Below are 25,511 nucleotides of genomic sequence, written 5' to 3'. Positions count from 1 at the left end.
CATGTTTTCCCATTTCCTAAAGCCTGCTGAGGAAGGGTGGGGGTTATCCCATTATTTGGTGAAAAACACACAAATGGCATAGGAGGAAATGCACAAAATTTCCAACACAACATCCTGTGCACAAAATAAATTCAATAATAGATCTCTTTTTTCTTCCTTTATCAATATAATTCACTTCTTAATTTTACTCAGGTTTAGCACAAAGCAGCAATAAATTAGAGGGAGACTTTTAATGTGATATTGATATCTTAAAGAGACCTACCTTGAAAGAAACTTTTGACTCGGAGATAGCTGACACTAAGGCGCAAGACAGAAAGTTTGTCCAGCTTCGATATGATGTCAGGTGGAAAAGGCAGAAGGCTGGCCAGATGGTCCAGTTCCGCGTTCAGACGGTCCCTGTGTCTCTTCGAAGGATTCGATTTTTCATTCCCAACTGCAGGCCTTCTGTGGTGGAGAACACATTTTCGATTACCTGTTTTACCTCCAGATAGATAGTACAACCAGAGACTGAGATGTTGTATGCAATTAGTTGATAACAGGCATATTTAACCCAGCTTGTATGAAAATCTTTAAAGTTTCTGTCCCTTGCCAAAAAGAGATTTACCATTCTGCATTTGCCATAGTGCAAAGACATGGACATTGGCCTCTCTTTTCACATCTGCCCAGTGAAAAACAGGCAAAGAACTGATATCTCTTACTCAGGACCCTCTCACCTTAGGGGAATGGGTACTATCTCCATGTTCTAGTAAATACCAGGAAAAACAATTTCTCATCTATGTTGTACAAATGAGGGTCAGAACAGCAGAGGAAAATTACCGTGACTAATGCATGAACCCATTCAATACCCACTGTATTCATTCAAAGCAACTTAGTTCCCTCCATTTAATGACTCAAAGTTAACCTGTGGGTCAGGAGATAATTAAGGAAAGAGCCTGTCTTTAGATGTGATTTTAAAAAGTATGGGAAGCAAGGTGAAGAGACATTCTTTCCTCAAGCTTAAAAATCCTGTGAACATTCTCACATTTACCTTCCTACATCAGTGATAACAAAGATAAGAATTTGGTTTCTCTTTAAAGAACATTGATATTCCTCCCAAAACATAAAGACTAACGTTACTTGGATTTCTAAGCCAAGCATTCCCAGTCCATCCCCATTTCTTGTCCCTCTCCTGCAGTGGACAGGACCATATACCTCAGAAAAGCTATTGTAAACTTGCATTAAGATGAAATACATCACAGATGAGGAAGCTCAGTTTTGGGGTGTCTCCTGATATTCTTCTCACAGAACACGTAAGATGCTGTTCTCAAGAGGGAGAAAAGGAAAAGCTGGTGCACTTGCACGCAGTCATGGGAACCTGATTTCCAGCACGACAGCGAGGGGTGGCCAGTGCTAAAGCACAGTCTTGTCAATTAAGCAAGAAGACCTGAGTGATAAGTTTGAGAAGGTGGTTATCTCCAGCAGACAGCCATTGCTGGACCCAGCAGTAGTCAAGTGCGTTATCCAGGAATAAGCTACAGGCTGCTGGAGCCATAAACTACATGGATCCACGATCTCAGAGGGAGTGCAGCAGCCCAGTGCTACGGCTGAGCTAGTATCTCCCAGGGGACTTAGTGCTGTGTCTGCTGGTCCTCCATTTGCTCTCGTAATGCCCTTGTTCAAGTTCTTACCGTAGCACATTGCCACGTTCCTCCTGAAGCACCTTCTCCAGAATAAGAGACATTGAGAGAAAAATCAAGGAGGAAAAGATGGAAAAATACTCAAGAATGGGAAATGGTAGGCAAGGAAAATATGGGTGTGGTAACAGTTTCCACTTTCACCTCACTCGAGGCAAGGATCATGACCTTCTGTAGCTTAGCTGGTGCTCCAGTGGAGAATCAGAGTACAACTCATCATTGGTAGCACTTCACTACTGCATTTCCATGCTCCACACATTTACTCTATTTTTCAATCATAATTTTAATTTTGAGCTTTAGTATTTCACAAGGTGGTTAAAGGATTAAATTACAACATTTGCTTGTTCCCCTCTTGTAAGTGCAATCTTAATTTATCATTGTAACTGTGATTAAAAAAAATAATGCTGTGCTTAGGAATGAGTAAAAAAAAGATCAAAGTTTTGTACATGTGATTGCTGCTAATTGAAAACCTCTTAAACCAAATTAGGTATGAAAAATTCATTGCTACCTTTGAGAGCCTTCACTTCATTTTAACAGGACAACACTGATGGACAGAATGAATGAAAAAATGTTTGAGTTAGGTGTCGGTGAAAACATATAATTCCTGCTTTTTCAAATATGGAACAAATAATGCAATCAACAAAGAAGGAATACTCTCTTTTACTTTTCCAGAATTAATTGTTTTTCAAAAAAGAGTGTACATACTGGGCACTGATTTTTTCGGAGTAAACCCTGAAGCTCAGCCATCCTCACTATGACACCAAAAGGACGTCTGACCTCTGGAAAGCAGTAATTTTGTGGGAATATAGCCTATAGTTGAGTAGAAGCTAAAGAACATAAGCTTTTACTAATTGCTCTTTAAATCTGACAAACCAGCTGAAGCAAGGAAGCAATTTAGGACAGAAAAAAAATTAATGCCAATAAGGAAAATTAGACTGATGAGTTCAAGGGGTAAAAATTGTCAAGACTAACATAGAATAGAAACAGAAATTGTTCAAGCCTGTTTACCACATAAAATAGTGACTGCTCTGTGCCAGAGAGGTATGGTTTGAGGCAATTACGTGGACTGCGTTTGTACTGAGCGTAAGGAACAGTTTTCTGGAGATTGCAGGGAATGGTGTAAAAAGACTACAGGAGAAAGCTCAGGCCAGAGTCTTCCTGAAAACTCGAGGAAATGATTCAGTAAGGGAGTGAATCCAAACAAACAGGGTTTTGATGTAAATGGTAATTAGGTGCCAAGTGGATGTGATTTAAAACAATGCAAATTCCATGGAAAGGCTAGCTTAGCTATCCATAAACAGAAAAGAGCAGGCAGGAAAATTCTTCAATGAGCTGTTTTGAGGCAAATGGAAATTTTAGCCTTTATGTTAAGCTGAAAGTAGAAGGTACTTGTGTTTGTGTTACAACAGGGATTCTCAGACTGTGTAAATCGGGTCTAAACAGAGCCACAGCGCTCACTCTATGATACCTCTTTTACCCTGCTTTTCATACAACACTAGTACAATGAAGTAGCACATGTAACTAAAACAATAAAGCTGGCATTTCCCTCTTTGCATTGTTAAACTGTTCAAATTCTGCTCTGCAGTTACAAGTACTTGTACCTGTACAAGACCCGTATAACCAGTCCGTGTTTGGTCGGAAGCGAGTGTGAGAGCTGGTGAAGAGAACGTTTTCTGTTTCGGTGGTACATAAGGCATTGAGCCATTTGCGCTTTCATGATTCAGTGTGCCCATGACACACAGACCGCCACTAGTGTAAACCAGTTTGGTGAGCTTGCAGAGGAATTTCCTGCAGCTACAGCTCTGTCTGCTGTTCACTACCCTCTGCGGGAGCCCTACCCTGTTAACGAAAAGTTCACTCTGAATAAGTTCCTAAAGTATGCTGAAGTGTTAAACCAGCAGATGATCTAAACCGAGAAAAATCTAATCATTTACTACGACGGCAAGCTTTCAGTAAGAAGGGAAAGGGAAGAGAGAGACCATGAGATGCAACAGATAGGCTAAGTGCAAAGTAACAGCAAGATGATTATCATGAACGTACTGACCAGCACCCACAGCCGCTGAGCTGTGCTTGGGCATTGCATAGGTGTCCTGGCAGAGCCGAGCGCCGGTGCCAGCTGCGTATGTGCAGATGCTCACCATCTCCTACGAACCCAAAGGACCGAATGAGGGTCAAGAAGACATCACGCTGGCAGAGCAGATGAGAGGTGGGATAGTGTGATGCCAAGTAAGAGGAAGGGCTATGCCGCAGAGGGCTTTAAATTGAGAGCTAGGAAGCAGGAGAGAGCTGCACCTCCTGAGGTCTCTGTTTACCCTGGCACTGGTACGGTTCTGGCTGAAGTGGGCAGTTTGGAGCAGTTATAGATACACTCAGAGCTAGGGCAGCTGTAGCTTGCCTTTGCAGAGCTGTAAAACGTTACAAGAAATGTTTTGTGGAGGGAGAGAGTTTTACAAGATGCCAGGGTTTGAGATGAAGAAGTGGCTGAAGCTCTCAAATGGTAACTGTCCTGAAGCGTTGCCTTAGCATTTCTAGTATAAGTGTTAATTTCAGCACAGTGATTTTAGTTTGAGGTTAAAAACAAGATCTCTTTAGTTTTCAGATGCTTGAATTACCAGTAAAATGTTGGATTTCCACAGGAAACAAACACTTGGTAGAAAATGTTTCCTTTAGTCAAAACTCCGGTTCTCTGGCTGAAAAGAGTATCTGATGGAAAATTTTCACTCAGTCCGAGCTCCAGGTGTTTGAACTGAGTCCATAAAAGCCAAAATTCTTCAGTGTAGACCACATCTAATGGAGCTTGTTTGGAAGCTTTTTGGAGCAAAAGGAGAACAGCTAGGGTTTTTTATTTATTTGCATGTATAAAAATAGAACTTGAACCCCATGCACTGTCTGAAGAATGGCAACCTAATGAAGACAGTCTCTCCTAGTTCTGTGTAGAGAAGACGACTGAAACATATTAGCTCCTCCCAGTAAAACAAGTTTTCCACACATTATTCCACAGTCTTGTGGGTGTCTGCATTCTCCCATGGAGCTTCTTCATACATTTTCATCACTGTTCTGTAAAACTACCTCAGAATAGAATTTCTGTGCCTGAAAAACCATCAACATAATGAGCAATATCATTCTGTGATATCCTGGATTAAATGCCAGCTGCAGGATCACCACCTGGCTTGACAGCCTGATCACAAAAAGCTGATGGAGAGGCAGGGAGTTGGCCTCCTGGGATGCACTGGGTATGGGTAGATATGAATGTCTCAGTTGTTCTGCAGAGGGGAAAGCTGCATCTCTGTCCTTTAAATCCTGACCTTCAGAAGGACTAATCCATGAGTCACTACAGAAATCCAAGTATCCTGCTCAGACTGGCACCTGAGCTCACTTTGTCAAGAGAAAGTTAAATTCTAGAGGCTATTAATGTTAAAAAGATAGGAATCATTACAAATACTGGCCAAAGTATTCCGATCAACTTTTTTTTCCTGTGAAAAAGTAGGTTTTTCAACTGAACAAATGCCCCTCCCAGAACAGGTGGCAGCATCTACCATGCTCCGTTACCAGAATGACGAGGGGGGGGGAAGTAGAGAAAGGCCATGGAGGAAAATGTGCTATGCTATCAAACAAGAGAAAAAAGCTGTAACAAAAATGGTACGACATGGATCCAAACCATGGTTAAATATACTGTTCAATTAATAGGCTTTGTCTACCCTTCTAAATTCAAGATAAATTACTTGAGGCAGCATAACCATAGGGATACCTCAGAGTCCTGAAACGTCAGTAAGATCTGTAGGACTGAAGGACATACATAGACCATGAAAGGAGCTCTGTCAGCCAGTCGGTCTTGGGCATTCAGACGCTCTTTAGATGAGAGTTAGGAAGTCCCCGAGTGAGGGAATGAGCACAGGAAAGGCTTACCAGAGACCAAGCCCACAAACAGATAAGGTTTGAGGAAGGGACCAGTGTTGCTAGGAACTGAGAAATCATCCTCAGCAAGTGATAAGTAGCTAACCACAGAAAATAGAGGGCTGTCTCCAGTGCGGGAGCTCAGTATTCTAATAATCCAAATGATTCCCTTTTGTTTTAACCAAAACCAAGTTTCTTAATCAAAATTGTCTATGTCCTTGCTGGATAAGCTCATGCTCAGGTACCCGTATGCAATCTCACAGCAAAGCTATTTTCAAGGTAGCATTGCTTGCAATGGCTCCCAGAGTGAAAACTTGGTTCCATCAAAGTACGTGAGAATTTGCTTCTGATTTGTTGAAGCCAGAACTTCAAAAAAGGCTAATGAGGCAAATTTCTGTCCTTTGTTAGCAGGTAGTTTTCTTAACCATTGCGTTTTTCTAGGAGTCATCTTTGAGAGAAGTTCTAGCTAGCATATACACTCCAAACACGAAGCTTAATGTTTCCCAAAGCTACTGCAACTCTCCCTCCTTTCTCACAAAAGTTATGATCCACAAACAGTTCTGCAGAGAGGTAATTCCATGTACTGGAGCGGTTCCATACCTCATGCAGTTATAAAGTTAAATATCCACATCCATACTTGAACAGCAGTGCAGAAATGATACATACGTTTTGGATTTAACACTCAGGTTTTGCAGGAAGAATCCTTTTCTTATGTCATTATCTTGTCTATTGAAATTGTCACTTATGATATATTTTACACTAAAAGAAATACTTTTTAAGTGGGAACAAGTGGTTCATGTGCAAATACTCTCCAAAATCCAAACAAAATCAACAGATTTCACTCAAACATTCAGAGAAACTCCCATTTGACTTTAGACCAATATATACAATTTTAAGCCAAGTGGGTTATTTTTAGAAGTTCTGAACTGAAAATAGGGAAATCTATTTTAGTTACCTTCTCATCCTTAAATTGTCTGTGAAGGCCACCGGTGCTAGTTCATAATTTTAACACACTAAAAATGTGTTTCATAACCATATAATCAAGTGTAACACAGAAGATGTGGGATGATTATATTAAAAAGCTTCATTTCACAGACTGGTTATGGCATCTGGAAATCATTTTACATTTGAGTGATAGCAACCTTTTTTTCCTCCCATTTCAAGCATCTTGTAGTAACAACTTCCCATTGCTTATTTTCTTTTTCTGCTTTGCCTTCACACATACAATTCCTCTCTCCCATTTTTCTCCTAATGAAAGTGATCCCATAGTAAATAGTGGTTTGAAAATGATGTGTTCTTTATGCAAAAAGTGAGTCACCAGTCTGCTTTTTCAGTTGGCTGAACTGACCCACTTTCCAGGCTCGCACATGTTGGATTTAGCGATGCCCCAAGCAAGCCTAAGCCAAGGAAGGGGGAAGGGGGGAGCGCAATGCCAGCGCACTGGTGCCACTCAACAGCTTCTCAGAAGGCTCCTTGAACAGGCGGCGGGGAACGCAGAAGCACGGAGGTGGCAGCCACCCCGCCGGCCCATTGCCCGGCTGACATTTAGTCCACCTGCAAATCCACCTGCCTACGAAAAAGCACGGTCCCTCTCCGCTCCTCAGGGCACTGTACTCTGCAGTACGCCGCGGTACACACCACAACCACCACTGGCCTCCTCCTGGGACACCTCATGATGGTTAAGGATGGTTTGACCCATGCTCAGCATCCTTCCTGGAGCCAGCCTCAACCATGAAGAGCCAGCCTCAACCATGAAGAGCCAGCCTCCTGACCAGGGGTTTCTTGCCGCAGAGAAAGAGATTAGGTCTCTCCTGTGTCAGAGGACCATGGGAGGAAGGGAGTCCTTCTTCTACCTCATTTCTAGCACATATGTTTGGAGGGTGATGCCTCCTGATGAATATGATACTTAACTGTTTCTGAATGGGTTTCCTCCTTTTCCTCCCAGCATATAGGCATTCCCCTGGAGGAATCATTGTTTTGATGCTGAAAAACAAAAGGAATAGGTTTCTTAGTTTAGAGGTTTCTGTGTTTTGTACCGCCGTACAAAATGACAGCACCGAGAAAGTTCAACCGAGGAAAATGTTTGTTCCTTGAGTGTGGCATTCAACAACACTAAAAAGCACAGTGGCATTAGTTAAGATAGAAGCTTAAGGCTTATTCCAATTTCCTACCTTAATATTATTAGAATATTGATGTTTATATTCAATTTTCATTTTTTCAAATTAAGCATACTATACATGGTATAAAAATGGGTATAAAATACATCCTGTTTACTCGATGTCCAAAATTATTTTTTTTTCCTTCTAGGCTCATTTTTAAATTCAGCTAAACAAATAATAATGAATAATACTACCCATCATCTGCTGCATCTTTCTGCAGCTTTTTTAAATACACAGGAATATTGTCTTCCGTTACTGATACTGTGATAAGTAGGATCCAATTAGTCAAATGAGCATTTTTCCATGTCCTCACATTCTCATTTTTAAAGACTGAAAGTATATCTGTTGGCAGCTCAAGAAGTGACACGCAGTATTGTGGTTAGCACTAGGACCCAATGCAGTGCTGATGGAGGCTACAGTTTTCAGACAAAACTTAGCCTTGTTATTGCTCTGTTTGAGCACGTTAGCCTTACAGACATTGCAAGCTCTGAAACAAGTTTTTGCACTCAGTCTGTTTAAATCTTCTGGAGAGTAGCTGAATATCAAAGTCTCTTGATTTTCTGTCTGAAAGAGTATTTCAGCCTTGCTGTGTGCTGTTCAACAGTGGGTGCATGCCACCTGAGAGGTTACTGTATCTCAAGAGCATTTGCTGCTTTGTGTAAGATGTAAAACTAAGGGTAATTTCTATGTCACTGAATCAAATCCCATGCTACTGAAGACATGTATGTCGTGTAATGCAAATCATAAACTTACTGAACTTGATTTAAAAACTGTTTAGAGGAACTTTGCTTTTCATTGAAAGGCAGCTTTCTGATAACTAGAAACCTTTTGCTTTGCAGCTTAAATTTGTTCATGGTCATTTGTTCTTCTGCCAACATTGTCTATTAGTTTAAATAGCTCTTCCTCCTCCATTGTGTTTACTCATTGGCGTATTTTTAAATATCAGTCACACCTTCAGTCAGCCTTCATTTTTCTATTCTAGGACAACCCAAACTCTTTTATTCCCCTCTCATGTTACAAACTCTTTATTTTTCCTATTATCTTAGGAGCCTTTTTTTTTCTCATTTCAATCTGTCTAAAACATGGACAAACATAATCATGCACAGTATATTAAGTAAAATCTAAAAGTATTTCATACATGCATATATATACATATTTATTGACAAACTACTAGTTCTTTATGGGAATTATCTCACTTAATATTTGTGTGATTACATTTTCCTTTTTCATAGCCATTATCAAATTCATGGCTCACAATCACCCTGCGGTCAACTAACATGCACAGTTCTCCATCTTCATGTATAACTTACAACAAATAAATGCACAGTTTATGGAGAAAATCTAAGTTTTGGTGCCAAAGAGCCCAACCATCAATTAATCTCCAGTTCATTTTTGTTATATGAGAATTGTATCCTCTTCTGTATTGATGGCATAAGCAACTAAGTTTATTGGTACACTCCTGATTTTGCATGACATTTCTTAGCAAAAATGTGATTGTCTCCAAACTGTTAGTTGAGGAACTCTGCTTGTAGTTTCCCTCCTGATCAGTCATTTTCCTTTCAGCACATGCTGTTGACCCAGTTCCTTCCACCAAAGTTTCAATTCTTTACTAGTCCTCAGCAGCACAGCATCCTTCACTAAATTCAGATAGATTAGGTCTACCATATTTCCCTGATCTGGAAAATCAGTCATTGTAGCAACAGAAAGCTCTCAGGTTACGTTGTCAGAATCCTCTAAATCTACATTCCATTTTTATTCCATTACACAACTAACCACAGCCATTAATTGTTCTTTCCTTGAGAAATCATTCTAAAATGATGCATAGTATAGAGATCAGACAAACAGGTCACTAGTTGCCTTCTCTCAGTTGTAGCTCATGGCGGAAACCCCAGTCATTCTCCAACTGGTTCGGTGTCAGGTAGAGACTTATTCCAGAAGTACACAAACAGGTTTTTTCACTATTACTGGGACAATTTCATGTGAAATTAGATGGATGAACTGCTTGGCCAAAGCCTATGAGGGATAAGATACGGTGCAATAAATACTGCTTCAGGTTAAGAAAGTTTGTTTGTTTATCCCACAGCCTGTGCTGAGGTAAAGCCTTCTTGCCACCTTCAAAGACCTTGTTAGGTTAGGCTAGCCTACAAGCTCATTTTTTGCAACAGTCTGCCAGTTTTTAAGATTTCATCTACCCTGGTGGGTTTTTCTACTCCAGTGGGAAACTGAAATGGTGTGAAGATGCCAAAAGAATTGCTGCAGTTTCTTGTGAGACCTTACATTGAAAGATATTTTCTTTGTATTGTAATACTTTTCTGTTCTGAGTCCTTCCTGTCCATAATATGAATCTATGACTCACGGTTCATTTCAAAACAGTGTCACATGCTGGACTTCCCTTCTCTTGCCTTCATGAGCAAAATTACAAAGAGGAGAAAGACTTGGACAGCATAATTCAACTGAAAACTGAAAGTTAAGAGTTCATTCCATTTCCCAAAAGGACCACTTTGTTTTAAAACCCATTCTGGTTCAGTTGATGAATATGTGACAGCAAATAGAAATGAATTAAAAGACCTCAGTATTCAAACAACTGAAAACCAGGAAATAAATAGCAAACAATATGAGCTAGAATTTATGAAGTGTAAAATGCTGGTTAAGAAAGATAAAGGCCCAAAGAAAAATTCACAAGTTGCAGCGCTAAAGAGAAAACACAGTGTGCTTTTTAGAAGAATATTATGAACAAAAGAAGTCTAAAAAGTGTGTAGAGTGCTTATTAGATGGAGATGGCTCTATGTTAGAACTGCATAAAAGGTAAGAGTGTTCAACAGATTTATTTCTAGTCTTTGAAAAGAAGGAGAATCATGCACTTGCATGAAATAAGAATAAACCATGCACTCTTCAGGCTTTCTACAGGAACTTTCTACAGAATTAGGACAAGGGGTTACCACAGCAACATCATGTGAAGCACTGTCTCAGCAGCTGAACACCAACGTCCTAGATACACATACAGCCAAGAGGTGCTTCTGCTACTACCACTAATGCCAATAGTGGCACGCAGGTAAAATGAGTTTGAGAATGAATGTACGGGAATAAAGACTGAGTCAGAAGGCTCCTGGCTAATGGTCCTAAAAATATGGCTGAAAACAGCACTTGGAAGTTGTTGAGCTGCACAGAACCATAGACCAAGAAAACATTTCTTTTTAAAACTGGAGAAGAGCACATATTCATGGTCCCGCCTCGACCGTGCCCTCACCCGATCGTCTGTGAGATCTGCTCTCCACTGCTGGGACGGAGCAGCCCGTCTCCACCGCTGCGGGAGGCAGGGGACTCCTTCCCCCACCGCCCACCAGCCTCATGTCTGAAAAAGAAACGGGAAGAAGTTCTGGGGATGGCACTGAGCTGCTCCGAACAACTGTGCTCTTTCCTTTCTCTTTCTCTCTGTAACCCTTGAGAGTCCTCACATGCTCTCCCCGCTGTTTGAGGGAGGACAAAGACGAACCCAAAGCAGCAACCTTCCACCCCGCCAGCAGCAGGAGAGGGGGTTTACAAGCTTGAGGAGCTTCAGGAGGAGGAGAGCTAGGACCGAAAGGAACAGAATTGCTGGGAAAGGGCAGATGTGAGCCATGATCATTCACTTTCTTACGTCAGATGCATTTAATCACTGCTGACATTAAGTCGTAGTGAAACTCTGAACGCTGGGGAAATCCAAAGGACTGAAAGACAGCTGCTATATGACAATCTTCAGAGAAGGGAAACATAATGATCCAGCTAACCACCGGATGGCGAGACTGACATCCATCCCAAGCAAAATACCAGGAAAGCTGATAAGAAAGACGAATGACACCGCTTCGCAGAATTTTATGGAATATCATGCTCTTTGGAGTGAAAATTACTCACTGAGAAGTTATCACCTCTAGCTGATACAGGAATTCACTTGCATTAGTAAATCATTTAACTTAGCAGCACAACATTCTGATTTTTAAAAGCCACGATGAAGTATTATAGTGCACAGTTTCCGTTAGTAGAGAATTTGTCAAGTGACAGATCAAAAAAAAAAGAGTAATCATAGAGAAATCACTGCTAAATAGAAAGGTTTTTATAAAGATCTTACAGGCATCAAGGTTCAATACAAAGCCATTGGTGATAACATCTGCAAAGTTATAAAAATTTAGAAGGGTGGTAAAGAATCCTGAAGATATAGTGAAACAGAGCAATCTGAAGTACCCAGTAGGCTGTTTCTGTTTATCCACAATGCACTTTAATACAGCCAAATGCAAACACTTGCGTCTCAGAATAGGGAATGCGAGTCATTGCTGCTGAATAAGGACTGCATCCTGAAATGCCAGTGATTCTTGAAAGAAATTAGGGATCAAAGTGAAAAATGAATACACTCCATACCCTGAGCTCCCAGGGAGGAGCTGCTGCAAAGGTAGCTAATGCAGTTGCTGACCTAAGTGAAGTGATTTTACCTCTGTTTACAGATATGATGAGACTGATGCTGGAACAGCGTGTACAGTTCCCGTGTTAAGTGTTTTTCCAACAATGTTAGAAATTGGAAAGGGTGAGGAAAGAAGCTAAAAAAATACTTGCAGGCTGAAGAAACTGCCTTGCACAGAAAACAGAATTAGGTGACTTGAGTAAAGTACTTTCATGGGGAAGATATGGGTGCTGAATTATTTTAACCTGAAACGTAGCAAGCACTTACTTAGAAAGTGAAGCTGAAGCCAGATACATCCAAATAAATAAGAAATAAGGCATTAATCTGTAACATCGTGAGCATTTAAACACTGGGGCAAGCTACGAAGGATTTAATGAATCCTCTTGTCTTGAAATCACTGTTAGATGCCTTTCTGTAATCTACACTTTACCCTAACAGAAGTTATGCTTAAATTAAATACAAGCAGTTGGGCTGAATGCAGGCATACTCAGGAAAAAAAATTTGGTAGCTTTGGTAGCTATAGGAGGTCAAGTTACATTATCCAATGATCTCTCCTTTCATTAAATTTTATGAATCATTTCCTGCCCGAATGTGATCACATACCACGCATTCAATGTCTGAACTACATAAAAGGGCTGTGCAGACCACAGCTTCGAAGCTGTGCAGGTTTCAAAGAGGCAGCCTGGGAATAAGGAAGTTGTGTTCTCATCCCTGCTGCACCGCAGAACCCCGGCACAGCTTCACAGGCAAAGCAAGAAGGGGATGGTGCTGGAGTATAGCTTGGGGTTTCGGAGGATTATGTGCTGCTTCCACCTTGGGAGGCAGTGGCTCTGGAAAAAGACTTCCACTCGCAACGGCTAGCCAACAGAATAGGAATCCACCTGCCTGCTGTCACTAAATTAATTGTGATTAGCACGTTTCTGCCAAATGCTTTGCTTCTGATGAACGGTCGTGTTTTAGGAGAAAATATGGTAATGGCTTTGGACATACTATCTTTGCAAATAGCATGCAATACTGTGTCCAGAAGCAGCCACATTTCAAGAGAAACCAGAGCAAAGAGTCACAAAAATTATTAAAGGCTGAGAAAACGAGCCCCACAGTCAAGAGTCCAGGAGCACAAACTGTTTGGGTTATCATGAAGAACAGCAACAGAGAACTTCCTCACAATAAGTAACTACATTATGTAAGAAACAAACATTTCGTGACAGAGATCAAGCTAATTCTAACAAGATCCAATTTGCAGAATTTGAGGCTAATTAAATTCAAACTACAAATAAATGAGGATAACCTATTAAAATAATTTACCCGGGACTGTAGAGGACTCTCCATCACTGAGCATTTTTTTTAATGGAGATTCTTTTTCTTAAGAAAACTGTTAGACCTGTGTGGTGAAGAATTTTTTTAAGGATGTCCGATGGTCCATGTTATACATGAGAACAAAACAAGACCACAGTGGCTCTTTCTGGCCCTAAAATTCACTTTTCTGCCTCAATCTCTCCAGTGAAAAAGGAAGAAGGTTAATTCACAAACCTGAGGAGCTGTTAGAAATGTTAATGGACTAATGAAAAGGTATATAACGCTTGACTTATAGAGGATGTTCTGCAAGTACTGGGGATCACACGCTGGGCTTACGACACAGCTAAGGTTGTCTGACATGGCATGTATAAAATCTCTCTTTAAGTTCCTTTAAAGAAAATACTTACAAATTCGGCTACATTTGGAGCTTCTGAAAAAAAATCCAGTTTGCGTGTGCTCGGGAGACTTGTAGTCTGACAGTTATCTATAGTTACTGCCCGAGCTGAGCACACGTCATCCCCTTCATTCCTCCTACAGGCATCTGCACTATACATATGCATCCCCATGCGCTTTACATGCCTCCCCTCGGAGCAGCGAAGGCAGAGCCAGACTTTCCCTCTCGCTGTTCCTCCCCATCCTGGTGTGCTCTCCCTTGCTCCAGCCGCTGCCACCCAGAAACGAAGGACTCCAAATATAAGGCACAGGAATAAGGAGTCGGCTGTGGGAAGGACTGGGAGGCAGACTGAGATGAGGCGGGAGGGGGACAGAAGGAGAATCCTTGTAGCCCTGAGCCTCGGCATCCCTCTGTCACCAGGCAGGACCCCTAAGACCTGCAGGCAGATGCTGTGCTTCATCACACTCCAGAAAGGGACCACCGGGGAGCACTGCTTTCGAATTATCATTAGGACTTCCAAGGCTCCTTTGCCATTGCTGCCTGCAGTACGGGAAGAAGTCTGAGCGGGCAGAGCTAGACCCCTGCCCCGCTCAGAGAGCCCAGGGAAGGAATCGGGGCTGTGCAGGGGCTGTAGGAATGAGGGCTGCGTGATGCGAGGCGCGCAACTACAGCCGGTGACGTCAGAGGCATCAAACCTCGTTTTCTGGGAGCCTTGGTCCGATTTCTAAAAGGGATGAGCGTTCAGTGCCACTGCTGAAGGCACCCAGAACTGCGCTCTGAAAGAACGTACACCAAAGGCTGCGTCTTCTGAAAAATCACCTCCTGAGTGCCTGGCATTGAGAAAATGAGAATACATCTTTCAGATTTATCTCTACTAATAAGACCATATGTCTCAGCAGTATAATAAAGATTAATTCAGCGGTGGTTTTGATGTACTTAGATATTAGAGTCACAATTATCACAGAACAGTCTGTGACAAAATTAATAGCAATGTGTGCACGGGATTTGAACAGTGCGTAGTATGGAGCTGGGACCACAAGGTGAATGAAGATAATAAAAAAGAAATATGCAATTTCTATTTTTAGTATGAGATTAAGTTTAGTGCCTGTCCACCTAGGTGAGGAATTCACATTTCAACTTTAACTCCCGGGTTTCCTAATTTGCAAGTGCTTGACTTTGGAGCATGGCAGCCCTTTGCTACAGGGAGGCTATGGAGCTACACTCTTCAGGAATCTCTAGCAGAACAATAATTTCAATCACTATTCTTCCCTCACAAACAAGTTCATTTGGGGACTAAATTATCTCATCAGCCCTCCTTTCTTTATTTGTTTATATAAGAAAGCCTGAAATTAAGTTCAAGGAGACTTTTTTTGAGCTTTGAGGATATAAATAACTAACTTTTTTAAAAAGCTTAGATGCAGGGTTGGGTTTTTTTAAGTGATGTTTTAAAAATTAAGCTGTTTTTAGAACTAACATGTGCACTGTGTCACTTCAGGAAGGATACAGACCATAGCACATATAAAAACACACAAAAAAATCAGATTGGGCATATATCTGGTACAATTCTTTATAGTTAGCGGAGTGGCATCTCTTTCTACCAGGTCTGACTTTGGTCCTCTGTTGCCTTTGCCACAGACCATCTGAGAATATGGGTTTGCCACAGCAGCTGGACTACTCTTTCCATAGTAAGGTGTGAGCAGTGATGAAAAGTTTTGCTACAGCTGGGGCGTTTAAGATTTTGTCTGAACCATATGGATTATTTGATGATTAACAAGACATCCAATCTCATACTGCAATCTTGCCCTCAGTAGGGATATTAGTGTATCATGTTTCACCTTTAAATTCTCAGGAACATAATATCTTTGAGATCTCTGTCCCTCTGTTATGTTTGCTGGAACCTGACTAACAGGTCAAAAGAAGTAACTTCTGGAGACTGAAAAACAGATGCTGTGAAAGCCTAAGTATCACTTCCATAGAAAATTTGACTAAAAACAGTAAGATAGGTCAATGAAATATTTCTGCCATGAATGTGTAGTGTAGCAGGGCCTTAGTGCATCTGTCTTCAACCAACAGCTAGTTCAGGTTCTGGGAGCAGCTTTATGCTGGCAACACAGAGCTCAGTACAAGCTAACAAGTCAAGTATATTTATTAAGCGTATATATAACTTTTCAGATAGGTTCTGCCCAGATTTAGCTCTGTGCTGTCATGATAAGGCTGCTAGAGCTAGTTAGTGCATCAAGTTTGTCTAGTTCGTTAGCTTGTCTACACTACTCTGCAATTTTAAGTGGGGGATAAATGCCTTTAGATAACAGCATCCCTTTGAATGGGTTGTGTCACTTTTTCACAAGACACAACGTGGCCCTGCGTTGGCTGCTTTTTGGGTTGTTTTATCCTCATGCCCTGCTCCCCTGTTCCACCATAAGGAGGTACATGTTCCAGCACCCATACACCACCGTGATGGGGTGAACTAGACATGTCACTCCAAGTCGCAGAACTAGCCACAGGTTGCAAATGCAACTATGAACGACAAAGCTATGCTGGTCCTCCAAACCCTCTTGTTCACCAGCATTCCTGGTGTTACTCTCCCAGTCACCCATGTTTTAATACTTTGCTTGTCATTTCATCAGACTTTGATTGTCTGGAGTTTGGGGTTCTCTTTGAAATACCAGAATGATCTTTGATAAGACTATTTATCATCCCACATCCACCAGGCCAAACTAGAGGTGTGGTGCAATTTTGGAGCAAACGCTAACAGCATGATGAGAAACCCTGAGTTATACAAAGGGAGGCTACAGACAGATTAGACGATTGAACAGATGAGACGGAAAGAGAGAAACATTAGGAACCATTTTTAGGAGTTTTCTACTGTAAAGCCCAAATGGAACTAATTTAAATGGAATTTTTATCAGGAAAGGATTACTTATCAAAATCAGGGAGACTCTCCACAGTAGCCAGTAAGCTGGTGATCCCCTCCTGTGAGTGGAACAAGATCCAATTCCAAGTCTTTCAAAAAAGTCTGCCATACATCATAACCGTACTCTCATTTCCCTGATTCCTCTCTTCTTTTTCCACAAAAGGCTTCTTAAAAGGTTTTAGTTGCACTCCAGTGCAGAATAGGAGTCAAAATGTGACAGTTCATATATTTTGTGTATCTATTTTTTCATATATATATATATATTTCATATATATATATATATATCATATATTTGTATATTTCTGTATCACTAGAGACAGCGTGGAAAAGAAAAAAGTGGCTGTCTGTGGCTTAGAGACACAGCCTGTCCTCAGAGGAGCCTCTGTGACACCAGGAGAACACAGCAGAGTGTTTTCCCCAAGAAAAGAAGCAAAAGAGAGCTGGATCCAAGGCCAAAAAAATGGGGCCTGACATCTTTATTATTATAAAAGTTATTTTGAAATGTGCGTGTAGGAGTAGGAGAGCAGGGACAAAAATTACTTATAAACCTAGATGTAACATCAGCTTGTTGGGAAGATGCAATCCCATTCTTCTGGCTTCGCTCTTCTGTGTTCCTCCTCCTCAGTCATTCAGTGGAAGAAAAGGAGAAGCAGAGGGTGAAATGCCAAGAGCCCCATAACAGAGGTTCAGCAGAGCTTAAACATATGAAGATCCACAGAAAAAAAGCCAAAAACTTTCAGGGGAAAAAAAGAAGGTGTTTTTCTCAAAGTTTGAGATGGAAAAAAGGAATGCAGAGAAAAATTGAAATTAAACACGAAATATTTTCTCCCAGAACCGAGCATGTTATGTTAGCTTGATGCTTAAATTGACCTTGTTATTATTGTTATCGCTGCAATTCAGTCTTTTAAAATGTTTTTGCTACTGATGTAAGAAACAGTGCAGCATTTGAAAGAAGCAGGTCACAGTTTAGAAACACACACCGAGAGCCAGGCTGGCATGCGAGTTGTCAAGATTTTGCTCAGTTCTTGCAAGTCTTCGGTTTAATGAAGTACATGAAAATCAGAATGAAAACTCAAAAGTTCCTGTTCTTTCAGATACAGAATCTGAAGACAAAAGTAAAAGTAAAACCTGATGTAGCTATTATTTTTGAGATTATAAAAGTGGCTAAACAAGTTATACTGGTTGAAAGGCTGGCTAGTTTTGTCTGCTATGCTGACAAGGCACTACTTCAGCACCTTGGTTTGGATCCGTACTCAAATTTACCGCAGGTCCTTAACTATGGATGTATAAGTATAGGATTTCTTCTCCAGGAACACGAATTTCTCCTCTGTAAGCAGTATAACATATCTACTCCCATTCTGTTTCTGAGATCTATGGACATAGCTACCTTTTTTGTTTGTTATTTGACAATTTTTGGCACTTTCTATTGTAAATACTTTTACTGTTTTAGAAACACGTGTCCAGAGGAAAGAATATGTTTAAATACATTTGCAAGTTGTCTGCAGTACTGGTTATAGTAATAATACTAATAGTAATACTATTTATATCTGTTACTACCCTAAAGTAATCAATATATACAAATTTATTCTCATTAATAATTAATAATAATAGTATTTTCCATGTGCTCATTAAATTCTTCATCATATACTTTTAGATCTTTTGAAAAGAACTAAATTTAATTTCCATAAACAAGTAATGACTGCAAGTATTTCACTTTATGTAATTAGGGCAAGAGGTGGGGGAAAATTTAACCTCTCGCCTTCAAAACTTCCAGAATCTTTTTTAGTCTCTAAAATAAAAAAACCAAATGTTTTATGGATACATCCTACCACAATATAATTTGTCATAAAGCATTTGCTACCATCCAAAACCACCTGACACTAATAAAGCAGCTAGTTTAACATTTACTGATTCTCATCCACTCCTGAAAAGCAATAAACAGGAATTTTTCAAGGTGCAAAAATCTTAGGGCATCTCCCCAATTGCAGGATAGGCAAGAGCTCTTTTATCTGCTTTTATAGGATGCCTTCCCTCCCCAGTCCCTGAACACCCATCTATCCCAAGACAGAAAGATTTTGTTAATCATTACATCTTTGCAAATGGGGCTGAAAGGACCCTCAAGAGATCATACAGAACATCCTTCCCTGTTTCATACAGAAGCAGCTGTACCAAAACCATTCAGAGGTTTCAGATCTGAGAAATGGCTTGTGAGCATGAAAGCCTTGTCTGTTTTTTCTAGCTAAATCAATTGATATAATAAAAAAGTGCCACATCTTTCTAATCTTTTACATGCTTAGGCCATCATAGCTGTAACAACACAGCTGTTAAACCACTCCCAAAAGCTGCTTATACTGAAGAAGTATAGTTTCTATGAGTACCCCAGAGATTTTATTCCAGCATTTAACTATTACTAAAATCACAATTTTTTTCCAAACCATCTCAACCTAAATTTTCCTTATTGCAAAGTAAGATCATAGTTTCTTGCCCTAGCTGACATGAACTTAAACAACAGTTTAAGTTCAACTGACTTTGCAGCTGACCCTGTATTTCTAAAGATTTTAAACTTTTTTCCCTTTACTCTTCCCATCTCTAAACTAAACAATTATTTTAATCTTTTCTTGTAGGTGATGTTTTCTAGCTATCTGATCATTCCTGTTGCTCTCCTCCGGACACTTAATTTGGTCTGCATTTTTTCTCAAGTACCCTGCTCCCAAATGAGCGCAATACGCCAGCTAAGGACCCACCCGGGCTGAGTAGGACGAGAAGATTATTCATATATCTTAGCAAAAACATTCCTATTTTTACACACCATTTTCACAACAGTGCAACACTACTGACTCATGTTTAGTTTGTGATCTACCAAATTCCCACATCCTTTTCTTCTTAGCTCATGTTGCCTAGCCAGCCATTCCCCATGCTGCATTTGAGTATATGATTTATTGCTGACTGAAGATAAACCTTTGCACAAAACCTTACAGACTCGCATCCTGCTTGGTTTTCTGGAGGTTGTGACTGTCAAAAATCACTCTGAATTTGACTCTCATCTTCCAGGGTGCCTGAAACCTGTTTCAGCTTGGTGACATCTGCAGGCTGAATGCCCACATGCTCTGACCTGTCATTCGAGCCATTCATGAAATAGGGAACAGCTCTGACAGACCCCTGTGGGGTCCCAACCTGAATGATAGTCTTCTCAATATACCCCTCCAAAATCTCTAGTACCTGTATTCTTCGCCCACGCAACCACATCAGCAAATTTTGCTTCTCTAGAAATGGCCCGAAACAAGAATAAAACACCGTGTTTGTGGAAGGATTCCTCATCTGAGGACGAGGAGAGGAAGACTCGAACTGACAAGTGCACTAGGAGTTCTCAGACATCAGAAAAACATATGTTGGAGAAGCAAATCCCTGTGAAAGACAATGAGGCCAAGAAGAGCCCGCTTTCCAGACAATGCTGCCGTGACTGTGAGGTCAGAGCATAATATTTGGAGTTTCAGCAAAGGAAAATGTTCGAGAGGCTACTCAGCATCACAACTCCCAGGGATCAGTATAGTACCAAATGTAGCAAACAGCTCCCAGAAAAGCGAGACGATGACCCCAAACCTGCCACGTATTCAACTTCACTCTGCCTCAGCTCCATCCGCTCAGGGAGAAATCCACTAATGGTGGATTTTTGCAGTCCTAATGAGTGACAAAACTTGATTTTATGTTAGCACATGCTTTCAGCAAGCTAAACCTACTGAAACCACCACCATTTAGCATCAATACAAACAAAACTTGAGTAAAGAATAAATACTTAATATATTTAACGCATGCACGGGTATTGCTGTTGAATACAGAGCAATAGCTCTGGTGCACCAGGCACCACTGCAGTCAGAGGACAGGTCAAATACATGATTGGAAACAACATGTTTTGCTGCCCCAGCTTAACAGACTGCATCATGCAAATTATTTATTCATTGTCTGCAGATGCAGCCTTGATTCAAAACCGTAGGCAGTATGGTCCAGCCCAAAGCAGTCTCATCATGCGACAAGTACCTGGGTACAGACTAAATGCTTTGCTCATAGATGCTCATATTAAAAGTGTTCCACTGACAGGCTGCTAAGCACTGCCGTCTTGCACAATTTTATACCACCATCCTGCACTTGCCCTGCTGCTGCATGCCAGAAAGCACCTATCAGAGGGAAAGGATAAGATCCAGAATAAGGTTTCAAAATCAAAGGTAAAAGAGATACACTGGGTTTCTTGTGATTGTAGCTGCACGCCTGTGTACCTGAGGATTGTACTCGAGTGAACAGATCCTACTTTGTCTACACTGAAATGGTTGTATCACACACTGGCACTAGGGACCTCGGGGGTTCATTAAGTATTTGGGGTGCATTTAGTTGGCATTACGATGGGTTCATTTTGTCCACCTCAACTGTGCAATCCTGTAAGTCCATCCATTCAAGTTCTGCAGTTACCCACGTCATATTTGTTAAGTTGACAACAGCACACAACACAGCCACAACTGCTATAGAAACCTCAAAGATCACGACTCTGAAGGTAAGTTGAACTAAATCCAGAATGAGTGTCAACAGCTCTGTGGGAGCTCTGGACCGACAGAGACATACTCCTAAAGCATTTCCATCTCAGGATGTTCAGCTGGTCCCTAACTCTGAGTCAAATTCCTTGCAAAGCACCTTGAAATTTTCATTCTTCATGCAGACCCAGGAGCCTGCATCAGGATAATTTTCCTCTTAAAAAAAAGCATCCCCTTGGTACACTTAAGGCTGCATATTTGCTCTTGGGTCCATCTTCTTTGCTTTGACCTCAAAACGTTTGTAGAAATCCTGGTCTGCGTTTCCTAGTAGCGATTTGCATAGAGGGCCAACAATGAAACTGTTTCTCCCGGAGCAGCAGCTCTTGCTCCTGCTAACCAAGTACGGCCCGATTTACTTTTATATATATTAGCATATACCTCTGACATAAAACTGACCTTCTCCTACCAGCTGGTAGCTGACAGGAAATTAATTTCTGGGGCAAAGACAATTTTTTTGCTTTTCACATCTTGGTGCAGCCGTGGCCCATTCTGAGCACTGGTGAGCGCTGCGCTGCTGCAAAGTCCTCTCGTCCTGCTTGCCACGGCCCTGCGGTGACGGCGACCACCGCCGGCAAGCTGTCACAAACGCGGCAGTTAGGCAGCAATTGTGTGGGAACATTCGCGTTGACAAACGTCCCGTTGCTTACCTCATGGCCGAACCGATGACGTCTTCACTCTGCCTGGACCAGGGAAGCAGGCAGGCGCTGCCTCCTGTCCAGGTAACCCAGTTCAAGCGGGAGCAGCCAGAGTCGAGCAAAATCGCACTTGTGCTGTTCAGGCAGATTGTGTTAGCAGTTGATGAATTGTGGTTATCTGAGCTATAGCTTATTCCTCATGGGTAAGCCGACTCAAATTGAAAACATCACCACTCTCCAGCAATGAGTTTGTGTGTGTGGACAGAGTCAAATTAGAAGCACTGTCTGAGTTAGGACTCCAGTTATTCCACAGTGAAGACAAGCCCATGTTATCCAAATTCACCCCCTTCCCGGGACTCGACTTTATTGGTTATTCAAACATTACTGTAAAAAAACCCTGGCTGACACTTCCTACCCAAACTTGGCAATTCCTTAAATTTTCCTCCAAAATCTGCTTTGTCCTAGCTGTCTCTGGGCACAAAGAGACACTCCCACATCCTTTACATTCCATTAGGGGCTAATTGAACTCACATGTCAGCATGAGTCAGCAGTAATTACCAGGAATATTAAGGAAAGATTTGGCACCAAACCTTGGTTATTCAACAGCAGAGCCCCCACGTTTAGTGGGGTCTGAGGTTGAATTGAACCCCTTAAAAACATGACAGCAAAAGCTGTACCAAATTCTCAGTCTAGTTCTACTACGTATGGGCAGTTCCTGATACCAAAACTGTCTTTGCTGTATTTTTAGGTATACCTACAGAAAGGCAAATCTAATGGAAAAATCATTTCTGACTACTAAATCCTCCACAGTAGAGTTTAAATCTTTTTATATGCTGAAACCGATGGATCAATATTAGACCAGCTGGCTGGTTTTTGTAAGCATCCGCACTGCAAACAGGGCCTAGCAATGCATTTCCTCCTTACGATTCCTGGGCAGAAATCCGAATCGATGGGAAGTTGAGGTAATAACTTATCTCCCCCTCCCACGGCTCATTTGGAATAAAAATCTTGAAACCACGACAACCCGGTTTTTCCACATACGAGTGTTCGTTCCCTGCCACTCTTCGCCGAAACAGTCCCCCTCAGTACACCTTCACCCTACGGACTGCGGAGCCTCGTGCTCCCAGAGCTGAGGACTGGAGGTATTTACACGCTAGCCCAACGCAGCCCCTAGAAACCCTAGTCCTCTCCTCAAGACCAGCGAACACCCGAATACACTATTATGGTCAGCTACAGAAAAAAAATAGGTTGTCACAAACATATATACCGATGCAGAGACGCGCCGTTCGCGGCAGTGAAAAGCGAGGACTGTCTCAGCCTGTGCTCAAGCAAGGGGTGCCGGCAGGAGCAACGGCATTAAAGTTACTATCAAAACCTTATCTGGTAACTCTTTCTGGATCTTAATATCTACAGTATTAGGTACTTTGTTTTTCAAGGAAATAAATTCTTGCTCTTGGTTGCAAATTAATCGAGTGTCTTGCCAGTGAATTTGATCTTGTCAGTCATTAAGTCTCTCGCTTTACATGCAACGATTTAGTCTTAGCCCTGGATAATAACACTCTCTATGGTTCATAAAGGAGAACTGTTTTATTTTATCTACTGCAAACATATGTGCCTCAACATTCTTCTCAACAGACTACTTCTGAGCCCAACCAGATCATTCAGTTTTATTTAAATCCAGTCCCGGTTGTCTTTTTGAAACCTCCAACTACCAAACAACGTCAAGTATATTCTTGGGTTTTTCTCGTGGTTTTTGTTTCTTTTTTTTTTTTCGGTCTTAAAAAGTCTATCTCCTAGAAACTCACTAAATGACGCACAAACATTGTTTGTGCCCGTCTTCAGAAAAAAAAAAAAAGTTTTTACATGATATAACTTGGTTTTATGCTGTTTGCGTTATTCTTTACTAAAGACATAAAACTATGGCTTCACCCGAAGACGTACAAAATTCTTGTTTACTAAACAAAGTAACGCAAAGTCAGAAAAAGCACCGGAGCCCGTACACCCGCTTAGCCCTTCCCTCACTGATTTTTCCCCCTTTGGTATGTCAAACTGAAACACAACACGAATTTTTAGCTCTGAAGTTATAAACCGCTGAAAATGAAGGTTTTCGGGGGAAGTCCTGACTGACCCCAAAGCATACCCACCCCGTTCTACGCCAAGCGAGCGCACTCGGGGCTCGGAAGAGGCGACGTGAAACTTTGTTTCACTCGCTTCCCCCCCCAAAAAGGTCTTCTCGAGGCATCAGTGGAAAGGATGGGTGATGCCAGATGTGACCAAGGTACCACGGCAGAGCCCTCCGCACCCCCCCCACACGCACCCCCCCACCCCCGGTTTCAGCCCTCGGGACATCACCCCGGGCATCACCCACCCGGGGTCCAGCGGGCACCCGGCACCTCCCGGCTGCTTTCGCGTGGGAGCTGCGGACCATCCCCGGCGCCCAGGCTGGAAGAAGCGGGGCGCGTCCTGCGCGGCTGCGGTCCCACCGCCGCCGAAACGGCCGGGGGGGAGCACCGACACCCCGTGGGGGAGGTTTGTGGGGCGAGGTGACCGGAGCCGCCGACGGTCCCCCGGTCCCCCCGCAAAGCCGGGGCTGAAGCCTCTCCTGCCCACCGCGAGCTCTCGGGATGCAACGACTTACCCCACGGTCCCCGCCACGACCCGGGGTGGTGGTGGTGGTGGTGGTGGGGTTGGGAGGGGGGGGGGGGGGGGCGGGTTGTGGTGTGCAAAGTTTCTCCGGGCGAGGAGCAGCCCCCGGCCCGCGGCGCGGAGCGGGGCTGCCGAGGTTCGGCGGCGGTGCCGGGGCGGAGGTACGGGAGCGGGCGGCGGGAGAGGGACGGAGGGCGCCGAGGCGGGGTGGGGGGGGGTGGTGGGGGGGGAGGATGCTCGGCCGCCGCTTCCCCTCGTGATTCAGGTGGCGGGCTGGCGGCCGAGTGACAGGGCGAGCCGCCGGCTCCCCGCTCGCACGCGATCCCCGGCCCGCCGCCGCCGCCGCCGCCGCCGCTGCCGCCGTCACCCCCCCCGCCGCCGCCGGCAGAGGGCGCTGCGGCGGCGCGGCGGCACCGGCGGACGGGGGCGGGAGGCGGCGGCGGCGGCGGGGACGGGGACACCGGGCGCCGCAGCGTTAAAGCCCGCGTCCCCGCCGGTGCTGCCCGACACTCCGCCGCGGGATGGGGGGAAGACGAACCGGGGATCACCCCCCACACACACACACCTCCCCTTCCGCGGTGCGGTGCACCTGCCCGCGCCGCCGCCGAGCCCGGCTTTCCCGAAAAGTTGTAAGGGAAAAAGTACCGTGCGGGTCCTTCCCCGACTCGGGGATGTCTGGAGCGGCCTCAACGCACCCCCCTCGGCACCGGCATCGGTGCCTCCGGAGGGGGCTTCCCTCTGCCCCTCTGCCCGGTGCGGGTTCGTCGCCTTCCGTGGCAGAAGTACATCTCCCTCTGCGTACCGGCACCTCCAGCGCAGCACCGTATTGATCAGGTATTTACCAGCTTCACCAGGAAGCTGAGTAATAGCGGGGATTGATTTTTTTTT

The 25,511-nt window shown here is 43.0% G+C and overlaps 1 protein-coding gene across 1 annotated transcript in view; it reads right to left on the bottom strand.

Moving 5' to 3' along the window:
* Positions 1-24,797, bottom strand: part of AHRR (aryl-hydrocarbon receptor repressor) — an 86,823-nt gene extending 62,026 nt beyond the window's left edge. Inside the window, exons 1-3 of the mRNA XM_030012725.1 lie at positions 24,616-24,797; positions 7,479-7,550; positions 263-444 (exon numbers count right to left, since the gene is read on the bottom strand). Of these exons, the coding sequence (XP_029868585.1) occupies positions 263-444; positions 7,479-7,540 (244 nt within the window). The 5' untranslated portion in view covers positions 7,541-7,550; positions 24,616-24,797. The remainder of the gene's footprint in view (positions 1-262; positions 445-7,478; positions 7,551-24,615) is intronic.
* Between the last annotated feature and the right edge of the window lie 714 nt (positions 24,798-25,511).

The sequence above is a fragment of the Aquila chrysaetos genome, chromosome 4, assembly GCF_900496995.4.
Source record: "Aquila chrysaetos chrysaetos chromosome 4, bAquChr1.4, whole genome shotgun sequence".
NCBI classification, from domain to species: Eukaryota; Metazoa; Chordata; class Aves; order Accipitriformes; family Accipitridae; genus Aquila; species Aquila chrysaetos.
This window is presented reverse-complemented; position numbering and strand designations above follow the sequence as displayed.